Source organism: Bombus affinis, chromosome 4 (assembly GCF_024516045.1).
Source record: "Bombus affinis isolate iyBomAffi1 chromosome 4, iyBomAffi1.2, whole genome shotgun sequence".
Classification (NCBI taxonomy): domain Eukaryota; kingdom Metazoa; phylum Arthropoda; class Insecta; order Hymenoptera; family Apidae; genus Bombus; species Bombus affinis.
In genome coordinates, this window is record NC_066347.1 from 11,429,919 (window position 1) to 11,448,803 (window position 18,885).

Consider the following 18,885-nt stretch of genomic DNA (forward strand, 5'->3'; position numbering starts at 1 on the left):
TAGAACGTTACATAACTTGATACGAAATTTCTGCAATCGATGTAACGCTCTTTTCCTTTTTTAATTTCTTATAGTTGCGTAAATATTTGTATAAAGATTTTACAAATTTGAGCATGATCAAACATGTGGTGAAATGGAGACATAGTCAAAGATATTCGTGCACGGTCTACTCGAAAATAATGCCACTATACGCGAGTACACTGTACCAAAAAATGACACGCACACACGCGCGCATATAACACACACACACATAAATGTATATTTAATTACATATAATAATTTGATAGCTAAATACGATATCGAGAGTCGTACATATCAATCATATTTTTCCGAAAACTATTTGTTATTGCAGTATATTTTTAATTAATAATGTTTTTCATCGTGTGATCCCTGAATAAAAATGTGTAGCTAAATAAATGGTCAAGTATACATACAACAACCGTGCGTACGTGTACAGCATACCTAACCTTATATTTCTCTGTCGAGATACATATGTATGATATTTGAAATGCACGAGCCATTTGAAATGTATGCACTAAGTATATACGTATTTAACGATTGATAAAGTAAATAATTATGCACGTTTGGTGCATCTTTTACCATAAAAAGTAAAAGGATTTCATCTTACTTGCTGCATACGAACGAAAATATTATGTATGTAGTATATAGATATTTATTTTTGAAGACGATCTAGTCTTTTTATTCAGAAAATGTCTTCACGGATATTTTACAAATGGAAATAAAAGACACAATGGTATTATACTTATAACTGATAATTGAGAAAAAAGATTACGATTTGAATAAAAGTTAGGGAACAACAAAATATATTAAAACTATAGGAAACTAAAACTAAAGAATTGTAATCGAACGATATAATGATAGATTGATGCGTAAATCGACTAATTTAATTAAACGCCATCTCGTGATACGTAGAGGTATCATTTAAAATCAGTAGTTTTCCAGTTCTGTTTCGGCATTCGCTTAAAACGTAATCAACGTACATCAAGAATTGTGACGGGTTACGATTCATCACGATAGTCAGAAATAGGCAAGAGGAGCAAAGAGGACACGTAAAAGATGGCGGAAGCCGTTGTAGACGGGGCAATGTCCCGATTTTTTTGTCACAAATGCAGTATCGAAATTGAACGTTTATTACCTGTAAGTATATTTATCCTTCTTTTCACGTTAATAACTATACTGTTAAACATGACACTATGTGTAAAACCTTAAATTTTTTGTTCCGAGTTGTCCTTTGGTATCACGCGTAAAAGTTCTTTTCCTTCTACCTTCTTTTTTAGTTCGATATAGAAAATCCTACTAAACTATCGTCTTTTCGAGTACAAACAATCGCACAAATTACTATTCTCTCATTATCTTTTACATTTTTACTTTCACCATTATGCATCTATATTAAAATCAGTTAACGCTCGAGTATTATAAAAGATAATGTTATTTTAATGTAAAACTCAATTAGATCGAAGAATATTTATTTAAAATGCTTTTATATGCGCTTTATCTCTCTTATGCTTATTTTCTAGATACTTTTCTTAATATGTATACTTAATATTGATCATTGATTTCTTTAGGTAATATATTGCTTTATTATTAAACATTGTACAATAAATTACATTAATTGTAACTAATATCTAATCTAAACAAACAAACACAAAAGTTATCGATACTTCATCCATTGATCTTTAAGTATTAAGTCTATAGGTATCTTTTTGACAGATACACGAGAAGAAGCTTAGAAAGATTTAAGTTATTTCCTGTGTATTATATTTATTCAAATTATTTTACAAAACACATTGGAATCATGTTGTAATGACACGAATGGTTGTTGTCGATTATGTCTTGATATAATGTTCAATCTATTTTCTAGGATTACACGTGTCCAAGATGTTCGAGTGGTTTCATAGAGGAATTAGAAAGCGATAGCAGTGACAGCGGATCTGGAATGCATATTACTAATGACTCGGATGATGTAAATATCATTTCTCAGTTTATAATAGTAAATAACGTTATAGATGCATTATAGATGAAATGATCATTGTTTTTAAATCTTAATATTTTAGTTTTGTAACTTCATTATATTTTGATGTATTTCATTATTGTTTTGATCAAATATTTATTATGTAGCTTTGGGAACGTTACGCGGATGTTCCTTTAAGAGGGGAATACGAGACGGAATTCTCTAATCAGTTTGAAACACCGTTTAGTTCTACACCTGTTAGAAATAACGGTCCTGCTGGTAGAAGACGAGCTCATTGGACACGTAATCCACAAGATACACGTCGTTCTAATAGGTATATCACTTCTAATTTTTTAAAAGCTCACAGCATTTACACATTAAAATTTCTAATTAAATAATTAGTGCCATGTATGTATCTTTATGGTTATGATATATTTGATCGTTTTAATGTAACGTAAGTGTAAAGTATATTAAAGACAAAAATTATTTATATAAAAATGAAAATTAATAAATGTAATTAATTTATTACCGACTTCTGCGGTATGCATGGATATGATTGGTTATTTTTATGTTGAACAGCAGTCGTGGACGACAGGAAGTAATGCCTGTGTCTGTAGAGAATTTCATACAAGATTTTATACTTAATCTCTCAGAAGGAGTAGCACAAGCTGCACAACTACCTGTGTATGTATAATATTAATCTTTATTATACATTTATTCTTATTTACCTAATGTATACAAGCATGTATGCATATAATTCCTCAAGTTCAGAAGATTTGCAAGGCGAATCAAATCTTTTAACTTGTATAATATAAAAGAGAAAACCACATACTTTATGTAAAATTATCTTGAGAGAGAGAGAGAGAGAGAGAGATTTGCATGTTATTTATATAGAATATTATCCTGAGTGAATTCAAAAGCAATTTTCCAATTTTAGTTCATCTGCATGTAAAATATTTTTATTTGGCATATAAAACAGGATATCATGGTATTTATTAAGAAAAAAAATAAGTATAACCGTTTAATAAGAATTTCAATGAAATTAGAACCAAATTTTAGTTAATAGCTTATTTTTAAGCATTACATAGAATATATAATTGTATATGTAATTTTTACTTTTCTTTATATTTATACATAATATTTTTTAAATAGCGTATAAATAGATGAAGCTGATTTATGTGTGTATATGCGTATGTTGCGCGTATATGAGCGTATGTTCGTTCATTTTACATTTTTATAATAGGCTAAAATTTGAACAATTCCACACAAATAATCACATGCTATGTGGTACTCACTGTTAGAAAGGATGGAAATAACTGAATAAAAAAAAAAAAGTAACTTGAGAATGTGTTACATGGAAAAGATATTAATAAACGGTATTAATGGAAATATATAAAAAATGACAATGAAATTTTGAAAAAATTATTATAACGGCTTATATCCTTTTTGCAAGAAGATATTTTTATGATTTATTTCACAGTAATGCTGACTTTTATTTTCTATCGAACATCTATTGAATAAATCTATCATATAGACACACACACACACAAAATATCTGCGCGCGCGCGCGCGCGTGTTAATACAAAATACGTTAAATTTATTAATATAAAATATGTTAAATTTACTACGTGAATTCAGGATCATGAATCATAAATTGAAGAGTGATATTGTAAATAGTAGATGAAAAATCACATTTATTCAACTTGCATTGTGCCTTACATTGTTTCCTTGCATTATACCATATGAGTGAACGTTAGATATGTATAAATAAACATAAAGAGAAGCACTTGAAAGCTTGTTCACCCAGGATAAAAGTCATTATTGCTTTGTTTGATATTTGGTATTACTAAAATAAAGCACAATAATGTAGATTCAATATTAGACTGTTCTTGGGAAATCCTGGAGATTATGTCTGGGGTCAAGATGGCTTAGACGCGATTGTAACGCAATTATTGAATCAAATTGATGGAACTGGTCCACCTCCCTTACCGAGAAAACAAATCGATGAAATACCAACTATAACTGTGAGTCAATGTCATGTGGGTGAGTAAAACTTGTACATATGTATATTGTAACTCATAATTTAAAGAATTAATCTAAACATTAACAATAAGTTATATTTTATAAATTATACATACAGATAGTAAACTTCAATGTTCCGTTTGTTGGGAAGACTTCAAACTTTCTGAACCAGTTAAGCAACTTCCTTGTTTACATCTATATCATACACCGTGCATTGTGCCATGGTTAGAATTGGTAAGTTTGAAAAAAATTCGAAGAGTTCAATTTTATTTCGAGATGATACAAATGTCTTTTCATGATATTTTTCTTTCTTTTCTTTTTTTCATTTAGCATGGTACTTGCCCTATTTGTAGACAGCACTTGGGAAGTCAAAATTCAGCAGAAGTACATCAGGATACCGTAGGACGTAGCTTAGTCGCTCTCTTTAGGTATGTTATTAATATTTTACCTATATAAAGCTTAAATTTTTTACTTAGATATTTTTATATATATGTAATACGTGGAAACTATACATTTTAAGAATTTGAATATTCACATTATGTAGAAAGTATGAAAGTCTCAAAGTCTCATAGTTGTATCTATTTACTTCTAGGGCAACCAACGAATCAAATAATACTAGAACATCATCACCTTCATCCTCGAGTGGTAATAACTCCAGTAGTAACTCATCGAGTGAGATTTGAGATTGATTATCCTGTCTTAATATTTTCTCTACCCAGCAGGACACGCAAATATACACACACGACATGCGTCTATTTTTCACTTTTTTCAAATTTGTTTCCTGGCACTGTTCACTCGAGCGATGCTCATATATATCAATATTGTATCTGGACACTAATATAAATTTCAAGCTTTATACTTCAATCAACAGTGTAATGTGAAACAAGAAAAAATAACGCAATATAAAATTACAACCTGCATGTGTTGCTTTGCATGAATTATAACGAGATATGAACATTAAGAGTCAAACAAAGACGTGCGTATTTATAGTTGAAATAATCATTGTTGCTATATATATGTATATATTTATTTACGCGCGCGCCTGCATATACACAATTTCATAGTTTGCAAAAATAAGTAAGAAATTTAAGAAAAATGTGTATGTTTCTTTATAAAAGTTTGAATTTGGATGTTTAATAAATTTAAGGTGATTACAATAATGTTTACAAAATGAGAAATGAAGAAAAAACACTGTAACATAATCTAAGCGTAGGAAGTGTGTTATATATAAAAATAATGGAAGAAACATTAGTGGTTTTAATTGTGTACAGTTTAATTGAAAATTTATGCATCAATTTTCTTTCTGGCATACTTTTTTTTTCTTTTTCTTTCTTTCTTTTTTTTTTTTTTTTTTTTTTTTTTTTATTTTATTTAACATACATGTACGAGTATTTCTTTGAGTTTTAAGAATTGTCAAAAAAATTAGCCACTAATATTCTTATTTACATTCTTTTCTTGAAACTAAGTGTTTGCACCAGTATTGTACTGCAAATTGTTATCAATATAATTTATTTTATTTTGATCATTAACAAATATCCTATGCAATTTATGCTGGTGTATGAAATACACGCAAGAATTGGTTATGAAATAAAATTACAGAGATAACAAAATTACAATGGAGGTTATGAGAAATGGAAAAGTAGAATGGATCATGATATTTGTGTACTTGTTTGAAATTGTACTTTCTTTCTCAAATACGGTTATATACTATGCTATATAAATTATGTTACTCTTTTCGTCATAAAATCGAGCATAAATATATTACATTAACTATTAGCGCAATGAACGAATTGTTTATTTATCATTGAATTGATATGGGTTTGGTACAGATGCAAATTTGATCGTTTGTAATTCACAGCTGATAATCAGCTGAAATAAGTATCATAGATATATGAATAAAGTAGAGAATGTGAATAGCATTTAGATACGGATATGTATCATGTTAAACTTTATAGATTTCAATATAGTATACAATTCAGGTAATAATTATCTGCAATATCAATATACATATAAACACTTCTTCAATTTGCCATATTACGTAATATACGTGTAATAAATTATAGTGTTGCTGTTCTTATAGATCAATGAAATTTGATTTGTTTTCACAGTATATATAATAAAATATAAAGAGTACATTAATTCTTTATGTTTTCTGTTTTTAAATATGAAAAGTGGAGGATTGATGAAAAATTGTAATTGGGAAAAGAGATAATGTATTCAATTTACACAACTAAATATTATCTAATTGCAAAAGATTGTAAACAAACTTGAAAATAAATAAATGGTTTTTGTTTAAAAAAATCTAACTGTTACAGATAATTAACAGATAACATAAACTATATATATATATATATAAATATAGAATAACAAGTATAATAGCGATAGTAGTAGTATCGACAAATAGTATTAATAGGACTGTCTTATTTGAGAAATATTCTGCATGCAATTAAATGTACATATAGGAGTTGTATAGATATTTTTAGTAAGCAGTATTCAAAATTAAGAATTCTGGTAGGTTATTTTTAAAAATATTGAACAATTTTCATCTACATTCCTTATTTTTATACGAACGATCCTAAATGTTAGAAGATTTATTGCCTATATTATTAATAAATTTATACCAATTCATATATGTATAGGTCGATCAGTATGTGTTTCACATACGCGCATGCGTGTATGCGATATATATACGATGCGCTATGCATAGATGAGTATAGTATCTTTGTAATAATAAAGTAATTCTTATAAAGTGCTGTAAAATAATGATGTGATAATTATAAATATAACAATAAAAACAGAAAGAATGAACAAGTTGATATCTTAAAAGTTTTGAAATCAGGATATGGTTACACAAGTTGTACAGTAAGAAAATAGGTGCAAAAAGAAATAGATAGACTTTGATGCAAAATCTATTCAAACTGACATAGCAGATCGTTTCGCATAGAAGAATGGGGAGAAAATCATGTTGATTTAAAGTCATATCGGTTATTTATATTTTGAGTAAAATATGTTAATAACATTAATAATCTTACAAATATAAGATTATCTTCTGTTTTTAATATAAAATCAACCTTAAAACTTTCATTCTTACAAACTTAAATGAAATATGGAACATAACCAAGAGAATAGGGTTTGATCTATTTTTCTATAAAAAAAAAAGTAGGAGGCACGTTTATGTTGTTCGGTTTACACTTACGTGTACATCAAGTGAAATGAATAATCTGTTACATGTTCGTAATATTCGCAAGGGATGGCTGAAAAGGAGGCAAAGATTGAATACGTGACAGAACCTTGCCCTATTAAACCTCGTAAAATAGGTCCACAGAACATAGTATTACGCCTGAAACGTCGGGAAACATTTGGTTGTTCTTATCCAGGAACACACGTACACTGTGCTAGACAGTTTTATCAAAATGTATTTCCAAATTTCACTGTTATGAATGTGGAGAAACCTCCATGTTTCCTTAGGAAATTTAGTCCTGATGGTCGTTATTTAATAGCATTTAGCGCAGACCAAACTTCTATAGAGGTTTATGAATATCGTGGTGCATCTGCGGCTGCTGATTTATTAGCAAATTGCGAAGGCGAATATATTGGTCATAAGAACGACGAATGTAGTTTCCAAATTAGAAGGAACATTTTTAGTCGATTTTTTAAGGTGTATTGTATTACTTTTAATCTTTTAATATCACTGCTTCATTTATTAATGATCAATTTTTATCAACTAAAATAAATAACAGGATTTATTACAATATTTATAGGCTAAATGGATTGTTAATGTGGTTCAAAGTAATGAACAATTGAACAGAGAATGCAGTTTATTTACAGACGATGGGCGGTATGTAATTGTTGGTTCAGCTGCACATATTCCGGATGAATTGAGACCACATTTTTATCAGGTAAAGATGTTATCATATGGCTATTAATTCTTAAATTATTAAGGATTGATAATATTAAATTTTATTCTTTAAGATTTATTCTAACAATGAAGCGCTGACTCCAAATCCTAGATCACCTCTTGAAGATTATAGCTTACACCTTGTCGATTTACACGGAGGGAAATTGTGTGATACTAGACATTTTAAAGTAGATAAAATATATTTGTCTCATAATCAAGGCAAGCAGTCTTAATTAAATATTGCTCATTAATAACGTGCCTATTTCATTTATTCAGATCAATCAACAAACATTTTTATTTATGTAGGCCTCTACCTTTATAAAGATATATTGGCAGTACTGTCTGTACAACATCAAACCATTCATATATTTCAAATTCTCGATGGGATGTTTATCAATGTTAGAACAATAGGAAGGTACCACTTCTATAAAATGACAATTTTTTTGTTTTGAATTTATTCTAGTAACTATTGTTGCATTATCAATAACTGACTTTGGTTGGGAACAGGTTTTGTTTAGAGGATGATGCATATTTGGTCAGAAGTGCGTGTCCAGGAGTGAACTGTCGTCCGTTTAGAGATGTCACAATAAACTGTCTTAAACATAAATTATTGGTTTATTTGTACAAAAGGGCGGCATATATTAGCGATACAACAAAGGATCCGTACGAGCTGAGACGTTTTTATCAGTATTTTGACCAAGTATTGTATAAAATTTGAATACGTTTATTATAAAAATCTTAAGCATAATGGTGCTTTGAATATATGTTATTATAATAAATTAATGTTTCAGTTAAACTCATTACGAATGTGGAAAATGCAGTTATTAGATACAAATCATGTTCTTGTAAGATTCGCAAGTGAAGAAGTGGCGACGCTTCAAGCAAACGAACCTAATGTACAACCTGCACTTCTGGTAGTTTATGATATGGTCACTGCTAAAATATTAGCTGCATATGATAACACATCCACACAATTATTAACACAATTTGAAAACTTCAGCGATTTCTTCAGGAATGCTAGAATGAGTGGTGATTGTCAGTATATGTGTTCTCCATCTAACAATATATATGCAAGGTATAATATTCACGAGAGTACAGTGTAATTATACAGGATATCCCAGTATTGTGAAACAAGATTAAATGTGCGTGCGTGCGTGCGTGCGTGCGTGCGTGTGCGCGCGCGTGTGTGTGCGTGTGTGTGTACACATAGATTTTTCATCATTTTCGAAATATGGAAATATTTTATTTTGGACGTCAATGTTCAATTCTTGTTGTTCGAACGCCCAAAGAACTGAACATTCCGTTTCGCATACACATATACTCTAGTCATATAATTTAGGGATTTACTCAACGTAATTATCGATCAAATATAGCAATGTTTCAAAGTACGATTCAAGGTGTTCCACATAATGTGACAACTCTCGGCAATTGGCGTCACTCGTGCGAGTTAACACCAGAACACTGGCACTTTGATGCTTAAAGCAACAAACGGTGTGCCATCATTTTGATACGTGAAAAGTGAAATTTTTATAATTTTTATTTCATTACAATGTAAGAATCGTTAATGATTTGGCGAGATTTTTCTGATTTCGATTAACCTGACCAAAGTCGAACTTCACTTTTAGGATTAGAACTACCGGAATTTTTAATGAGGAGAATTTGAGGATTCATTATGCTAAAAATGATAAAAATATAAACCTATCTGCGCAAATATGAAGAAACAGAAGAGATAACTCAATCTTCACTTAGATATTCCTTTGGGAAGCGCTATTATATTTTCAAATGTTCAAATAACTATCTTCTCATCTATTCCTATTTAACTATCGATAATTCTTTAAATAATTCGATTTATGACTTATTTATGGATTTATATCTATGTATATCATATTATATTAATTAGAAAAATGTCGCCGGATTATTAACAGTTTTTATGTTGTGAGAAAAAAAGGGAGTTATATAAATTTCATTTTTTACAGATAGTAACGTATCGTTTTCATTCTTATTGCCTGTCCTTTTGGATGTCGCATCCAGCGTGACCAAGTTCGAGCAATTACTGATAAGGAAATGCGCCAGTGGTGTGCAAAAACACAACACAGTTTCCAAAAATATTTTAAAAGTAGTATTAATCCATAATTTTATTACAGATTGTTACAACAGAGATTTAAACAAACAATAATAAGTGCCAGATACGGTGGTGTTACAGAAGCTACGAAAAGATTACTTGCTCAATTGCCTATATGCGCTCAATCCTACTCTAGTTCTCCGTACCTAGACTTATCCCTATTTTGTTACGATGACAAATGGGTATCTATGATGGAGCGTCCCAAAGCTTGCGGCGAACATCCTATACGGTATAGTTTCCATTTGACTTTTGATATTTCTGGGAATTACTTGCTAAATCTATGAAATGTATAAATTTCATATGAAAAATTGCCAAGGGTTATTAAAATTACTTCCACGTATATATATATATATATATATATGTTAAAATTGTTCTTTTTGTAATGATAATTGATACTTAAACGAAATTATTTAATGCTATTAATGCTATTACATTATTTTTAAAGGTTTTACGCTCGTGATTCTGGTCTTTTAAAATTTCGAATGTATGCGGGAATGTTAGGTCGTACAACACCTACAGCTGCGAGACGACTAGTTGCATTTACCTTCCATCCAACAGATCCATTTGCTATTTCTGTTCAACGAACAAACGCAGAATACATCGTCAGTTTTCATGTTAGGCACGTTTAACTTTTCATCGAAGTATTTCAACGTATTACATTTTTCCGATGAATACGATCTCATTGTACAGTTTCAATAATAATCTTAACTTTTCCAAACTGAAGAATTATTAAAAAAAAAAAGAGTTGATGTATATGTAAATAATTTTATTACGAAAATACGATTAATTGGATTTTGTACTTCGTTGATACTTCCCTTACTCTTCATTAACAGTAGAGCTTCGTATAATCTTGGATATGACGTTCTATGTTCTATAATCCTCGGTATAATAAATATACGTTATACAGGGTGTTTGGTAACTGGTGGTACAAGCGGAAAGGGGGTGATTCTACGCGAAAACAAAGCCTCAAACGAAAAATTTGTATTCTATATTTTCGACTTTTTTTTTCGCGTAGAATCACCCCCTTTCCGCTTGTACCACCAGTTATCAAACACCTTGTATAACTTTCACGAGTTACGCATACGTTATATGAAACTGTTGCCAGCTATTCTTCTATTAATGAAGCAATTTCAAATGATCAAGGTATTAGGTCATCCCATAAGTTCGTGCCGTTTTTCGAGCGGTTATATATGTTAAGATTGTTTACATACCTTTCAGTCTCATGAAAAAATGTAATCCCCCTCTCGTTGTACAACTTCTTCCCATTTTTCTGGTAGGGCCATTATTACGTCTCGATGAAAGTTCCCTTGTTTTTCTTTAAAATATGAAATGTATACGACAAAAGTCGGCACGAACTTATGGGATGACCAAATATTAAGCCATTTGGAAATATGTAACTTAGTGTTATAATGTTTTATTATATACTGACCAACGATTAAATTTAAATGTCAGAATCTTTTTATTACACGAACTTTAAAAATTTAAAAGTACCGTACATGTAAATACATATAATAAAAGTATATACACTATAACGAATAAGTTAAAGTCTTTATCATGTGCCCAAGTGTTTAATTGTATCATAATATTTTCCTTTCCTCTCTGTTATAATCTAATATAAGAGGTAAAACTTCATATTCTTCGAAATTTAATATTTTTAGAAATTGCTATACCGTTTAGAATGCAATCAACTATTCAATGCGTATTTGAGTTAATAGGGTCAAATATATTTTATATTTTCATGGATATAATTTCACATTCAAATTTGAAGTCTTTTTATTCGAATAAAATTACCTACAAAATTGAGAGCGTACACTTTAGCCGACTACTGACATGTGACTGCATACTTGAGCGTTATTATTACAAATTTATTATACAAGCATACTTGAACAGTGGCAGTGTACATGCTTGAATTATGTCATCGGCAGACGAGGTGAAGGCTATATATACGTATAAACAAAACAGTTTCACCTGTTATCATGCCGAAGACGGGAAGCCAAAAGTAATTATATTCATAATTTACAAACGAATTTTAACACTGTCCTGCCCAAATACAATCAGCCGCTATATCGTTAAATACAGCAGCTTTCCGTTCGTTTTTATAGCTTCATATCTACGTCACGGAGTACAAAAAAATGTCCTATTATGCCCTATTATCGAGTTCGATTGGTATTAACAAAATATGTTGGTCTGCCGAGTATCGGACCTCATCCCGCTACCACGATCCTCTGGCAAACTATAAACAAATTGACTTTTTACAGCCAGCTAGTTACGTCATTATCGAGTAGAAGGTCGTAATGGAGCACAGATTAAAATTTATGATGCCCACTTTACTTTGGTAAATTTATTTAATGCATATGTATATCTGATACGATCGAATTGCAGTGGTACGCGTTCTTCGATTCGCCAAATCTGATATGGTGAAAACGTTCTTTCATATCGTAAAGATACCATACCCAAGTATCCTTTCTTTTTCTCTGTTAGTATCACATTCGCAATTACACATATTACCATATAAATTCTTTAAATAAATATTTTCGTATAGACAATTTTAATATCTGATACGATCGAATTGCAATGGTACGCGTTCTTCGATTCGCCAAATCTGATATGGTGAAAACGTTCTTTTATATCGTAAAGATACCATACCCAAGTATCCTTTCTTTTTCTCTGTTAGTATCACATTCGCAATTACACATAATACCATATAAATTCTTTAAATAAATATTTTCGTATAGACAATTTTAATATCTGATACTGCTTGATATAATGTGACGTATCTAATGTAAAATAAATAGGAAGTAGAGTAGAGCAATTAATGGGAAATATACAGCGCCATCTATTCTGTACGCTATACTATGATGCTGTACCGATTCTAAAGGGACGTATTGAAATGCTTGAAGAAGACATGCGAAGCCATGCTGGATTTTGTATAAAGTGGAGTGCTTGATAGTTATACTTGATATCTTTTATATGCATATTTGTAATCGAATAAATAGAATTTTGGATTTTCGCGTATACATAGTTCAATACACAAAGAAGAGAAAGATGTGGTAAAGGAAGAATCGATTTTCGATAATTTGTGATCTTTCTGTGCGAAGACGGCCAGTTTATATTACTTTGACCCCAAACACGTAACTTAAAACTCTGTAGGTAATTTCTGTAAAGTTGGTACTCGTTTTGTAATTATGATACATGTAATTAATACATGATGCATTTGTATTGATGCATTGTATATATTATAATTGAAAATTATATTCTGAGGGTTATTTGCACGTACGTATTGTATTGTATTGTATTGTATTGTATTATTACGTATGTATGTATGTATGTGCGTCGATCGGAACACAAGTTACATATGCATATACCATATTCTAAGATGACGGAGAAATATATAAGGATCTAATTTCAATTAATTTTGAGCTTAAACTTTAGAAATTAACTGGAATTCAAAAGAATTACTATGCAAAATATCGTACGAATAGAACAATATTGCTTTTAAAATGTTAATAATATATAGCATTTCAAAATTTATGTTGCATCTTAAATATCTAACTTTTTGTTTTGTTGCAGTGTCATAGAATGGAGATTATCTGTATTTTGAGAGAAAATCGTGCTTGGACAAATCATTCATAATCAAATGGTAAAAACGTGCCGTGAAATAATTTAAATATCGATTTAATATTGATATTTCCTAGTAGTTATTACTATTTGTCTACACGTATGTAGAAATAGAAATTTATAACCATATGGGATTGTGAATGAAAGAACTTTTCTCTCTATATATTTACATGCTAATCTTTATGTTTAAAACATATCGAATGTAATTACGTTTGATGATTGTACGGCAAAATAGGGCAAAAATGAATATTGATAAGACTAAAGAGAATTACGAGATGGATCAGAAATGCTTTATAGCATGGAGCCCTCTAGAAAAGAAAGATTTCTCATTTAAACATAGATATATAACATGTAGTAGATCGGTTCCACATAAAAGCAAACGTCTTGCTAAGTACAGGCTGAGTCGATCCTTGAATTTTGATGCGAGTGTCTGTAACTCCAATTCGGAAAACAGCTCTTTCGAGGAAGACAAACATTTATCTAGATCTGCTAAGATAATGAGAGCTTTAAATTTCAATAGTAGTCCTTCCTATTATGGAAAAACAAAAATCAAAAAGTCATTAAATTTTAATTTAACTCCTAGTCCAAAAAGTTTTAGGCACGTGAAGAAAGGTATACGAAAATCTTTGAGCCTGAACTTTAATTCTCCTCTGTCTGTTCCTAATAAATATTTGAGTCTCAATGACAATCCTAGCGACTCGGCAAATAGTAGTTTATTATTTTCATCTTCTGATTCGATCGACGAGAACCAAAATGAGACACCATTGCAACAAAGTACAAAGGAACATGAAATGCTGCATTACTCTACACCTAATGCGAAGTACACTAGAAAATCGTCATGTCATTCAGCAACTTTTACGCCATTATTACGTAGCCGATTGAAGGAAACCATCGACAACATTGTTTATGTCGCTGCGACACCCAATTCGCAGTCACTAAAACGTGTCAAAGGCAGAACAAAATATACAAACAATATTACCATGAATACTTCGAGGAACCTTCTTCATGAATTTCATGATAAAGACGACAGTAGATCGTGCACACCTAAAAATCTAATTTGTATAATTCCAGAAAGTATGAGCGCTATCAAAAGAAGTCACAAGAAGGTAAGGAAAGGGAACTCGAGTATATCTTTCTCTTAGTTAATAGCTTTTGTCTCTTAAGAATTAAAAATAAATAGTTATACTGTTTATGTATTAACTCGAGGTTATCGTTAATTTGTACATTGTAATATTATACACAGGAAAGATCGTCAAGGCGCAGCGATGGCTATACAACGCAATTTACAGATAGTTTTGTAAAAAACGAGAGCATACTTCAAGATAGATTTAGTCGATATAGTAAACAGATTGATCCGATATTTCAAGATTCTAGATCGGATATAGAGCAATGTGCTAATAGGAGTTCTAATGAATTGGTATTAAGCCACTCCGAAGACGATATGTCAGATACAGGTTCACTTTTTGACTACACAGAAGAACAGAAGCATATTTTCGAGGAATCTAAAAACGTGTCCGAGTGGAAGTCGAATTATACCAGCGTTATACCCAAAATAGATAAATTCGATGGTAAAGTAAAATTGGAGGAGAATGTGGACTGTTTTTCGAGAGCTGACACTTCTAATCGTAGCGATATTGATGCGAGTAATTCGTGTAATGAAAATATCGATTTAGCTAACGGTGGTAGATCGGTAACACCGGAGCCAGTGAAAGAAACTGTATCAGAATCGCAGAAGTCCGTTACTCCTGAGAATCGCATCAACATTTTACAAACAATCGGTAAAGATTCCATAAAAAAGTCTCATAAAAAGATTAAAGACAATAATAAAAGGAGATTGTTCAGTCCAAAAGTTTTACAAGATAACGTCGAAGCTACGGAAAAACAAGAGAATGGAAAATGTTCGGAAAACATTGAACAGTATGAAAGTACAGAAGAAAATAAAATATCCATAGAGGTGAATAATCCTGATGTGTCAAGAGACGAGCGATCATCTACTCCTGACAAGGTGAGTTCTAGCAGACTTTTATTGTCGCAATTTAGTTCTGTCAAAAAGTCCCATAAAAAGGACAAGCATAACAAAATATTATGTGGATTTTTAAAACGACAAGAATACTTCAATAAAGATATGGATTTAGTAACAAATAACAAATACGAACAACGAACATTTAACGATGAAATGTCCGAATGTAAAAACAGCATTGAAGATTTTCGTTCGGATTTAGATGTTGTTAGAAATATTGAGGATTCTACGTCATTGGTGGCATCTGCCAGCTTAAGTTCTTCTTTGGATAAATTATCTCCAAGCAAAAGGAAGAAGGCACAAAATATATCGCCGGATCGTGAGAAAAATGTGTCATATGATTTCGAATTACAAGAATTGGATAGATCGAAAGAAGAATTTAAAATTTTTACGCCTCTTAAAAGGAAAAGATCATTATTTGCATTTACAGTTGCTAAGGAATATACGCATTTTTACGATTTAACATCTGAAAAAAATGAGCGCCCGGACGACACTGTGGCGAGCATTTGCTTTTCACGGTGTTTAACACCTGTACTAAATTTTCCGAATAGTTGCGTAAAGTCAGAAAAAGACGATATAATAACAAAGTCGGATGACAATGCTGACAATGGAAATGTAGAGGAGGTATACGATTCGAATTGCGATTCGAACGATGTAACGGGCAGGTTGACTCCAAGAAATATGTCAACTACTGAATTGTATCCTAATCTGGATTCCATTAAGAAATCTCACAAAAAGAATAAACGTGGAAACAGTTCACGAAAAAGTTTCAATGCAATGAAAAATAACCATTCCATGGATGAGAAACACGAGACATCGATAGAAAGTGTTGCGAATGAAATGTATAATCCATTAGAATTTTCAAATGATTGCGTTATCGCGGATGATGCGATAAATAAAGCGATTTACGACAAATCTGATGATAATCAGAATTGTCCGAGCACCAGCGCGGAAAATATATCACCGACCATGACACCACCGAATTATTTAAAGACGAAAGCTTATATGAAGCTGTTACAGGAAACTTCTATCAAACGATCACATAAAAAGAATCGAAATAAAAGGAAACAAGAATTGGTAGTCGATACGAACGAGTTATCGGACGATGGATCGATATTTGGCGATGAAGAAAAGTCATGTTTTATCGAAGATAGATCCAAGCATGATTAATAATAATCGAGTCGATGAAACGATTCTATACGATACGTTATTAAAAGTACTCTACTGGTAAGTGCAGCTGTAACGATTCATGCTTACGATCGGTACATAACGTGTACGTCGAAACCAGTTTATAAACATTTTGTACAAGAAGCGTTTGAGAACCTTGCAGAATTATTTTTGTAACTAGAAAGTGTACATTTAACTAAATCTTAAAATTTTATTCGGTTAATTCGATCATTATCTATAATATGATTTTTGTCTTTCGTTCTATAAAATTTCTAGCGTGTAACATCGTACGAGCTGTATCGCGTACATCATCTATATAGATATATGTAATTAGTTTACGATTAACGCTCTATGCATGTATGTACACCGAGGATAACGATATAGTGACTAGTTTTCGTACGACATTTATGTCAACGAAATCTTTAGAGATACATTTATTAGAGAAGCGTTCGCGTTGTATCGTGGAATCGAACGCGTACAGTGTGCGTATCAGGAAAGCGTCGACCTATGATAATACTACACAGCCGTGTTACACGTTTCAATATTATCATGCGAATGGAGATTGAATTATTATTTATATCGATTCCATGACTTTTTGTTTTCGAAATTTTACTTGCTTTTATATGATTATCTGTTCTAATATATCCTTCATTATTACACATATGTATTTCTCGGACATGTTGTTAATAACGATATATATGTATATGTAAAGTAATACAGGATAGAAATAAGTAGAATCTCCTTCCTATCCTTGTTAGTTGTTTCTCTAATATCTGCAACATTAGTCTTTTATTTTCGTCGAATCATTTGTTCGATTCATCGTTTCGGATAAGTATAATATAGTATCTTGTAAAACGTAACATTCGATATTGACAATGCACGATATCAGTAATTGTTATAATATTTGCTTGTGTCAAGGGTGCAAGACGATTTATTAATTAAGCTAAGTACGACAGCTGTTATAACGACATCTCGAAATTAACATTAACACTAGTATATACATGTTTCTTTCCTTTTCTCTGTTCCTTCTCTTTCTTTTGAATTTGTCATTCTTATTTTTTCTGTCCTCGTTCATGCTCTCCTTCCTTCCCCATTTTAACAATCTTACTAATTTTAAATACATCTTATTAACTGGTACTACTAGGTAATAGTAACGAAAATTAAATAAAACCGATAAAATAATAATAATAAATAGTAAAATAACGAGGGGTAAACTTGAAAGATATTCATCTTTGTGGCAATATGCGCGTGCATTATGATACTGTGTATAGTACATATATGATGGCGATACAACGTAGAAATGAACATTGTGCATTAAGTTCGAGTTTCTCGCTTGTATTCTCCCCTATAATGTCTTCCTTTTCGAACGTGTACACGCGACGTGAGAACGAGATATAAGATAGCGTTAACTATACTCGACGAGTAAATCTTCGAGTATAAATTAATATACGTGATTTGTACATGATAAAGGAACTGTAAAGGACGACGTTTAGCCTACTTAAGTACGAATTTTATTTGCGTATGCACAAATTTGATACAAGATTTCTTCCAATCGGTATCAGCCGTTTTAACGAAAAAGCAACCGTTATCGTACAAAGTTTATGGAACTCGTAGCTTATTCCTTGAATTCTATTTCTATGAGATTCGAAGTAAATATCGATAAACGCCGCCTGCATATAGCGTATAATTTCGAACTTTTGAATATTATATACGCGCGAGTAATGTAACTGACTTTTGGATTAGAAATAATAAACGACTGAATTGTTTACTGTTCGAACATCTTTGCGACGATAATCGTAAGTTATACCTATTTTCCATTAAATTTTAATGGCAATTTATATAAATACGTAAGTTATGTTTATCTGCGCTTGGCATCTCAATGTCGAGCTATTTGATCATAAGGTGACTTCGATGTAATATCTTAGGTCAAGATTTTTTATAATCTCGCATTTCAAATGAATTGTTCGAATATCACGTTGAAATTGAATGCGAAATAAATAAAGCAAAGAGTAATAACAATAAAATCTATAGTAAGTAATATCAGTATTTTTCCTTTCTTTCTTCAC

General features: G+C 31.1%; 3 protein-coding genes across 8 annotated transcripts; all 3 read left to right on the plus strand.

The window, feature by feature from the left end:
- The first annotated feature begins 720 nt into the window (after window positions 1–720).
- Window positions 721–5,776, plus strand: LOC126915129 (E3 ubiquitin-protein ligase RNF126). 4 transcript variants are annotated; one of them, XM_050719557.1, is made up of 8 exons: window positions 721–1,158; window positions 1,883–1,984; window positions 2,140–2,306; window positions 2,552–2,656; window positions 3,843–4,015; window positions 4,113–4,228; window positions 4,325–4,422; window positions 4,587–5,776. In XM_050719557.1, the coding sequence occupies exons 1-8, from the start codon at window positions 1,078–1,080 to the stop codon at window positions 4,675–4,677; spliced, it is 933 nt and encodes a 310-aa protein (XP_050575514.1). In that variant the 5' UTR covers window positions 721–1,077; the 3' UTR covers window positions 4,678–5,776. The 4 variants fall into 4 exon arrangements, with proteins under 4 accessions (XP_050575514.1, XP_050575515.1, XP_050575516.1 ...); XM_050719558.1 differs by having other exon boundaries at window positions 722–1,158; window positions 2,555–2,656; XM_050719559.1 differs by having other exon boundaries at window positions 723–1,158; window positions 3,855–4,015.
- A 668-nt stretch (window positions 5,777–6,444) lies between these two features.
- Window positions 6,445–11,553, plus strand: LOC126915160 (DET1 homolog). Its single transcript, XM_050719611.1, has 8 exons — window positions 6,445–7,652; window positions 7,756–7,893; window positions 7,967–8,111; window positions 8,199–8,307; window positions 8,400–8,592; window positions 8,684–8,967; window positions 10,037–10,243; window positions 10,460–11,553. Exons 1-8 carry the CDS (start codon window positions 7,245–7,247, stop codon window positions 10,641–10,643), a joined length of 1,668 nt encoding a protein of 555 aa, XP_050575568.1. The 5' UTR covers window positions 6,445–7,244; the 3' UTR covers window positions 10,644–11,553.
- An 825-nt stretch (window positions 11,554–12,378) lies between these two features.
- Window positions 12,379–18,857, plus strand: LOC126915066 (uncharacterized). Of its 3 annotated transcripts, none has more exons than XM_050719417.1 (3): window positions 12,379–13,287; window positions 13,585–14,738; window positions 14,876–18,857. In XM_050719417.1, the coding sequence occupies exons 2-3, from the start codon at window positions 13,848–13,850 to the stop codon at window positions 16,820–16,822; spliced, it is 2,838 nt and encodes a 945-aa protein (XP_050575374.1). In that variant the 5' UTR covers window positions 12,379–13,287; window positions 13,585–13,847; the 3' UTR covers window positions 16,823–18,857. The 3 variants fall into 3 exon arrangements, with proteins under 3 accessions (XP_050575374.1, XP_050575372.1, XP_050575373.1); XM_050719415.1 differs by having other exon boundaries at window positions 12,379–13,164; XM_050719416.1 differs by having other exon boundaries at window positions 12,379–13,160.
- The last annotated feature ends 28 nt before the right edge of the window (window positions 18,858–18,885 follow it).

What these genes read in the sequence shown, in the direction of transcription:
- LOC126915066 (XM_050719417.1), top strand. Translation starts at nt 13,848, where the DNA reads ATGATTGTACGGCAAAATAGGGCAAAAATGAATATTGATAAGACTAAA. An exon ending in TCAAAAGAAGTCACAAGAAG is followed by an intron (nt 14,739 to 14,875) that starts GTAAGGAAAGGG and finishes TATTATACACAG; the next exon opens with GAAAGATCGTCAAGGCGCAG.
- LOC126915160 (XM_050719611.1), top strand. Translation starts at nt 7,245, where the DNA reads ATGGCTGAAAAGGAGGCAAAGATTGAATACGTGACAGAACCTTGCCCT. An exon ending in TTTTTAGTCGATTTTTTAAG is followed by an intron (nt 7,653 to 7,755) that starts GTGTATTGTATT and finishes CAATATTTATAG; the next exon opens with GCTAAATGGATTGTTAATGT. An exon ending in TTTATCAGTATTTTGACCAA is followed by an intron (nt 8,593 to 8,683) that starts GTATTGTATAAA and finishes TTAATGTTTCAG; the next exon opens with TTAAACTCATTACGAATGTG.
- LOC126915129 (XM_050719557.1), top strand. Translation starts at nt 1,078, where the DNA reads ATGGCGGAAGCCGTTGTAGACGGGGCAATGTCCCGATTTTTTTGTCAC. An exon ending in TGTGAGTCAATGTCATGTGG is followed by an intron (nt 4,016 to 4,112) that starts GTGAGTAAAACT and finishes TTATACATACAG; the next exon opens with ATAGTAAACTTCAATGTTCC. An exon ending in TTGTGCCATGGTTAGAATTG is followed by an intron (nt 4,229 to 4,324) that starts GTAAGTTTGAAA and finishes TTTTTCATTTAG; the next exon opens with CATGGTACTTGCCCTATTTG.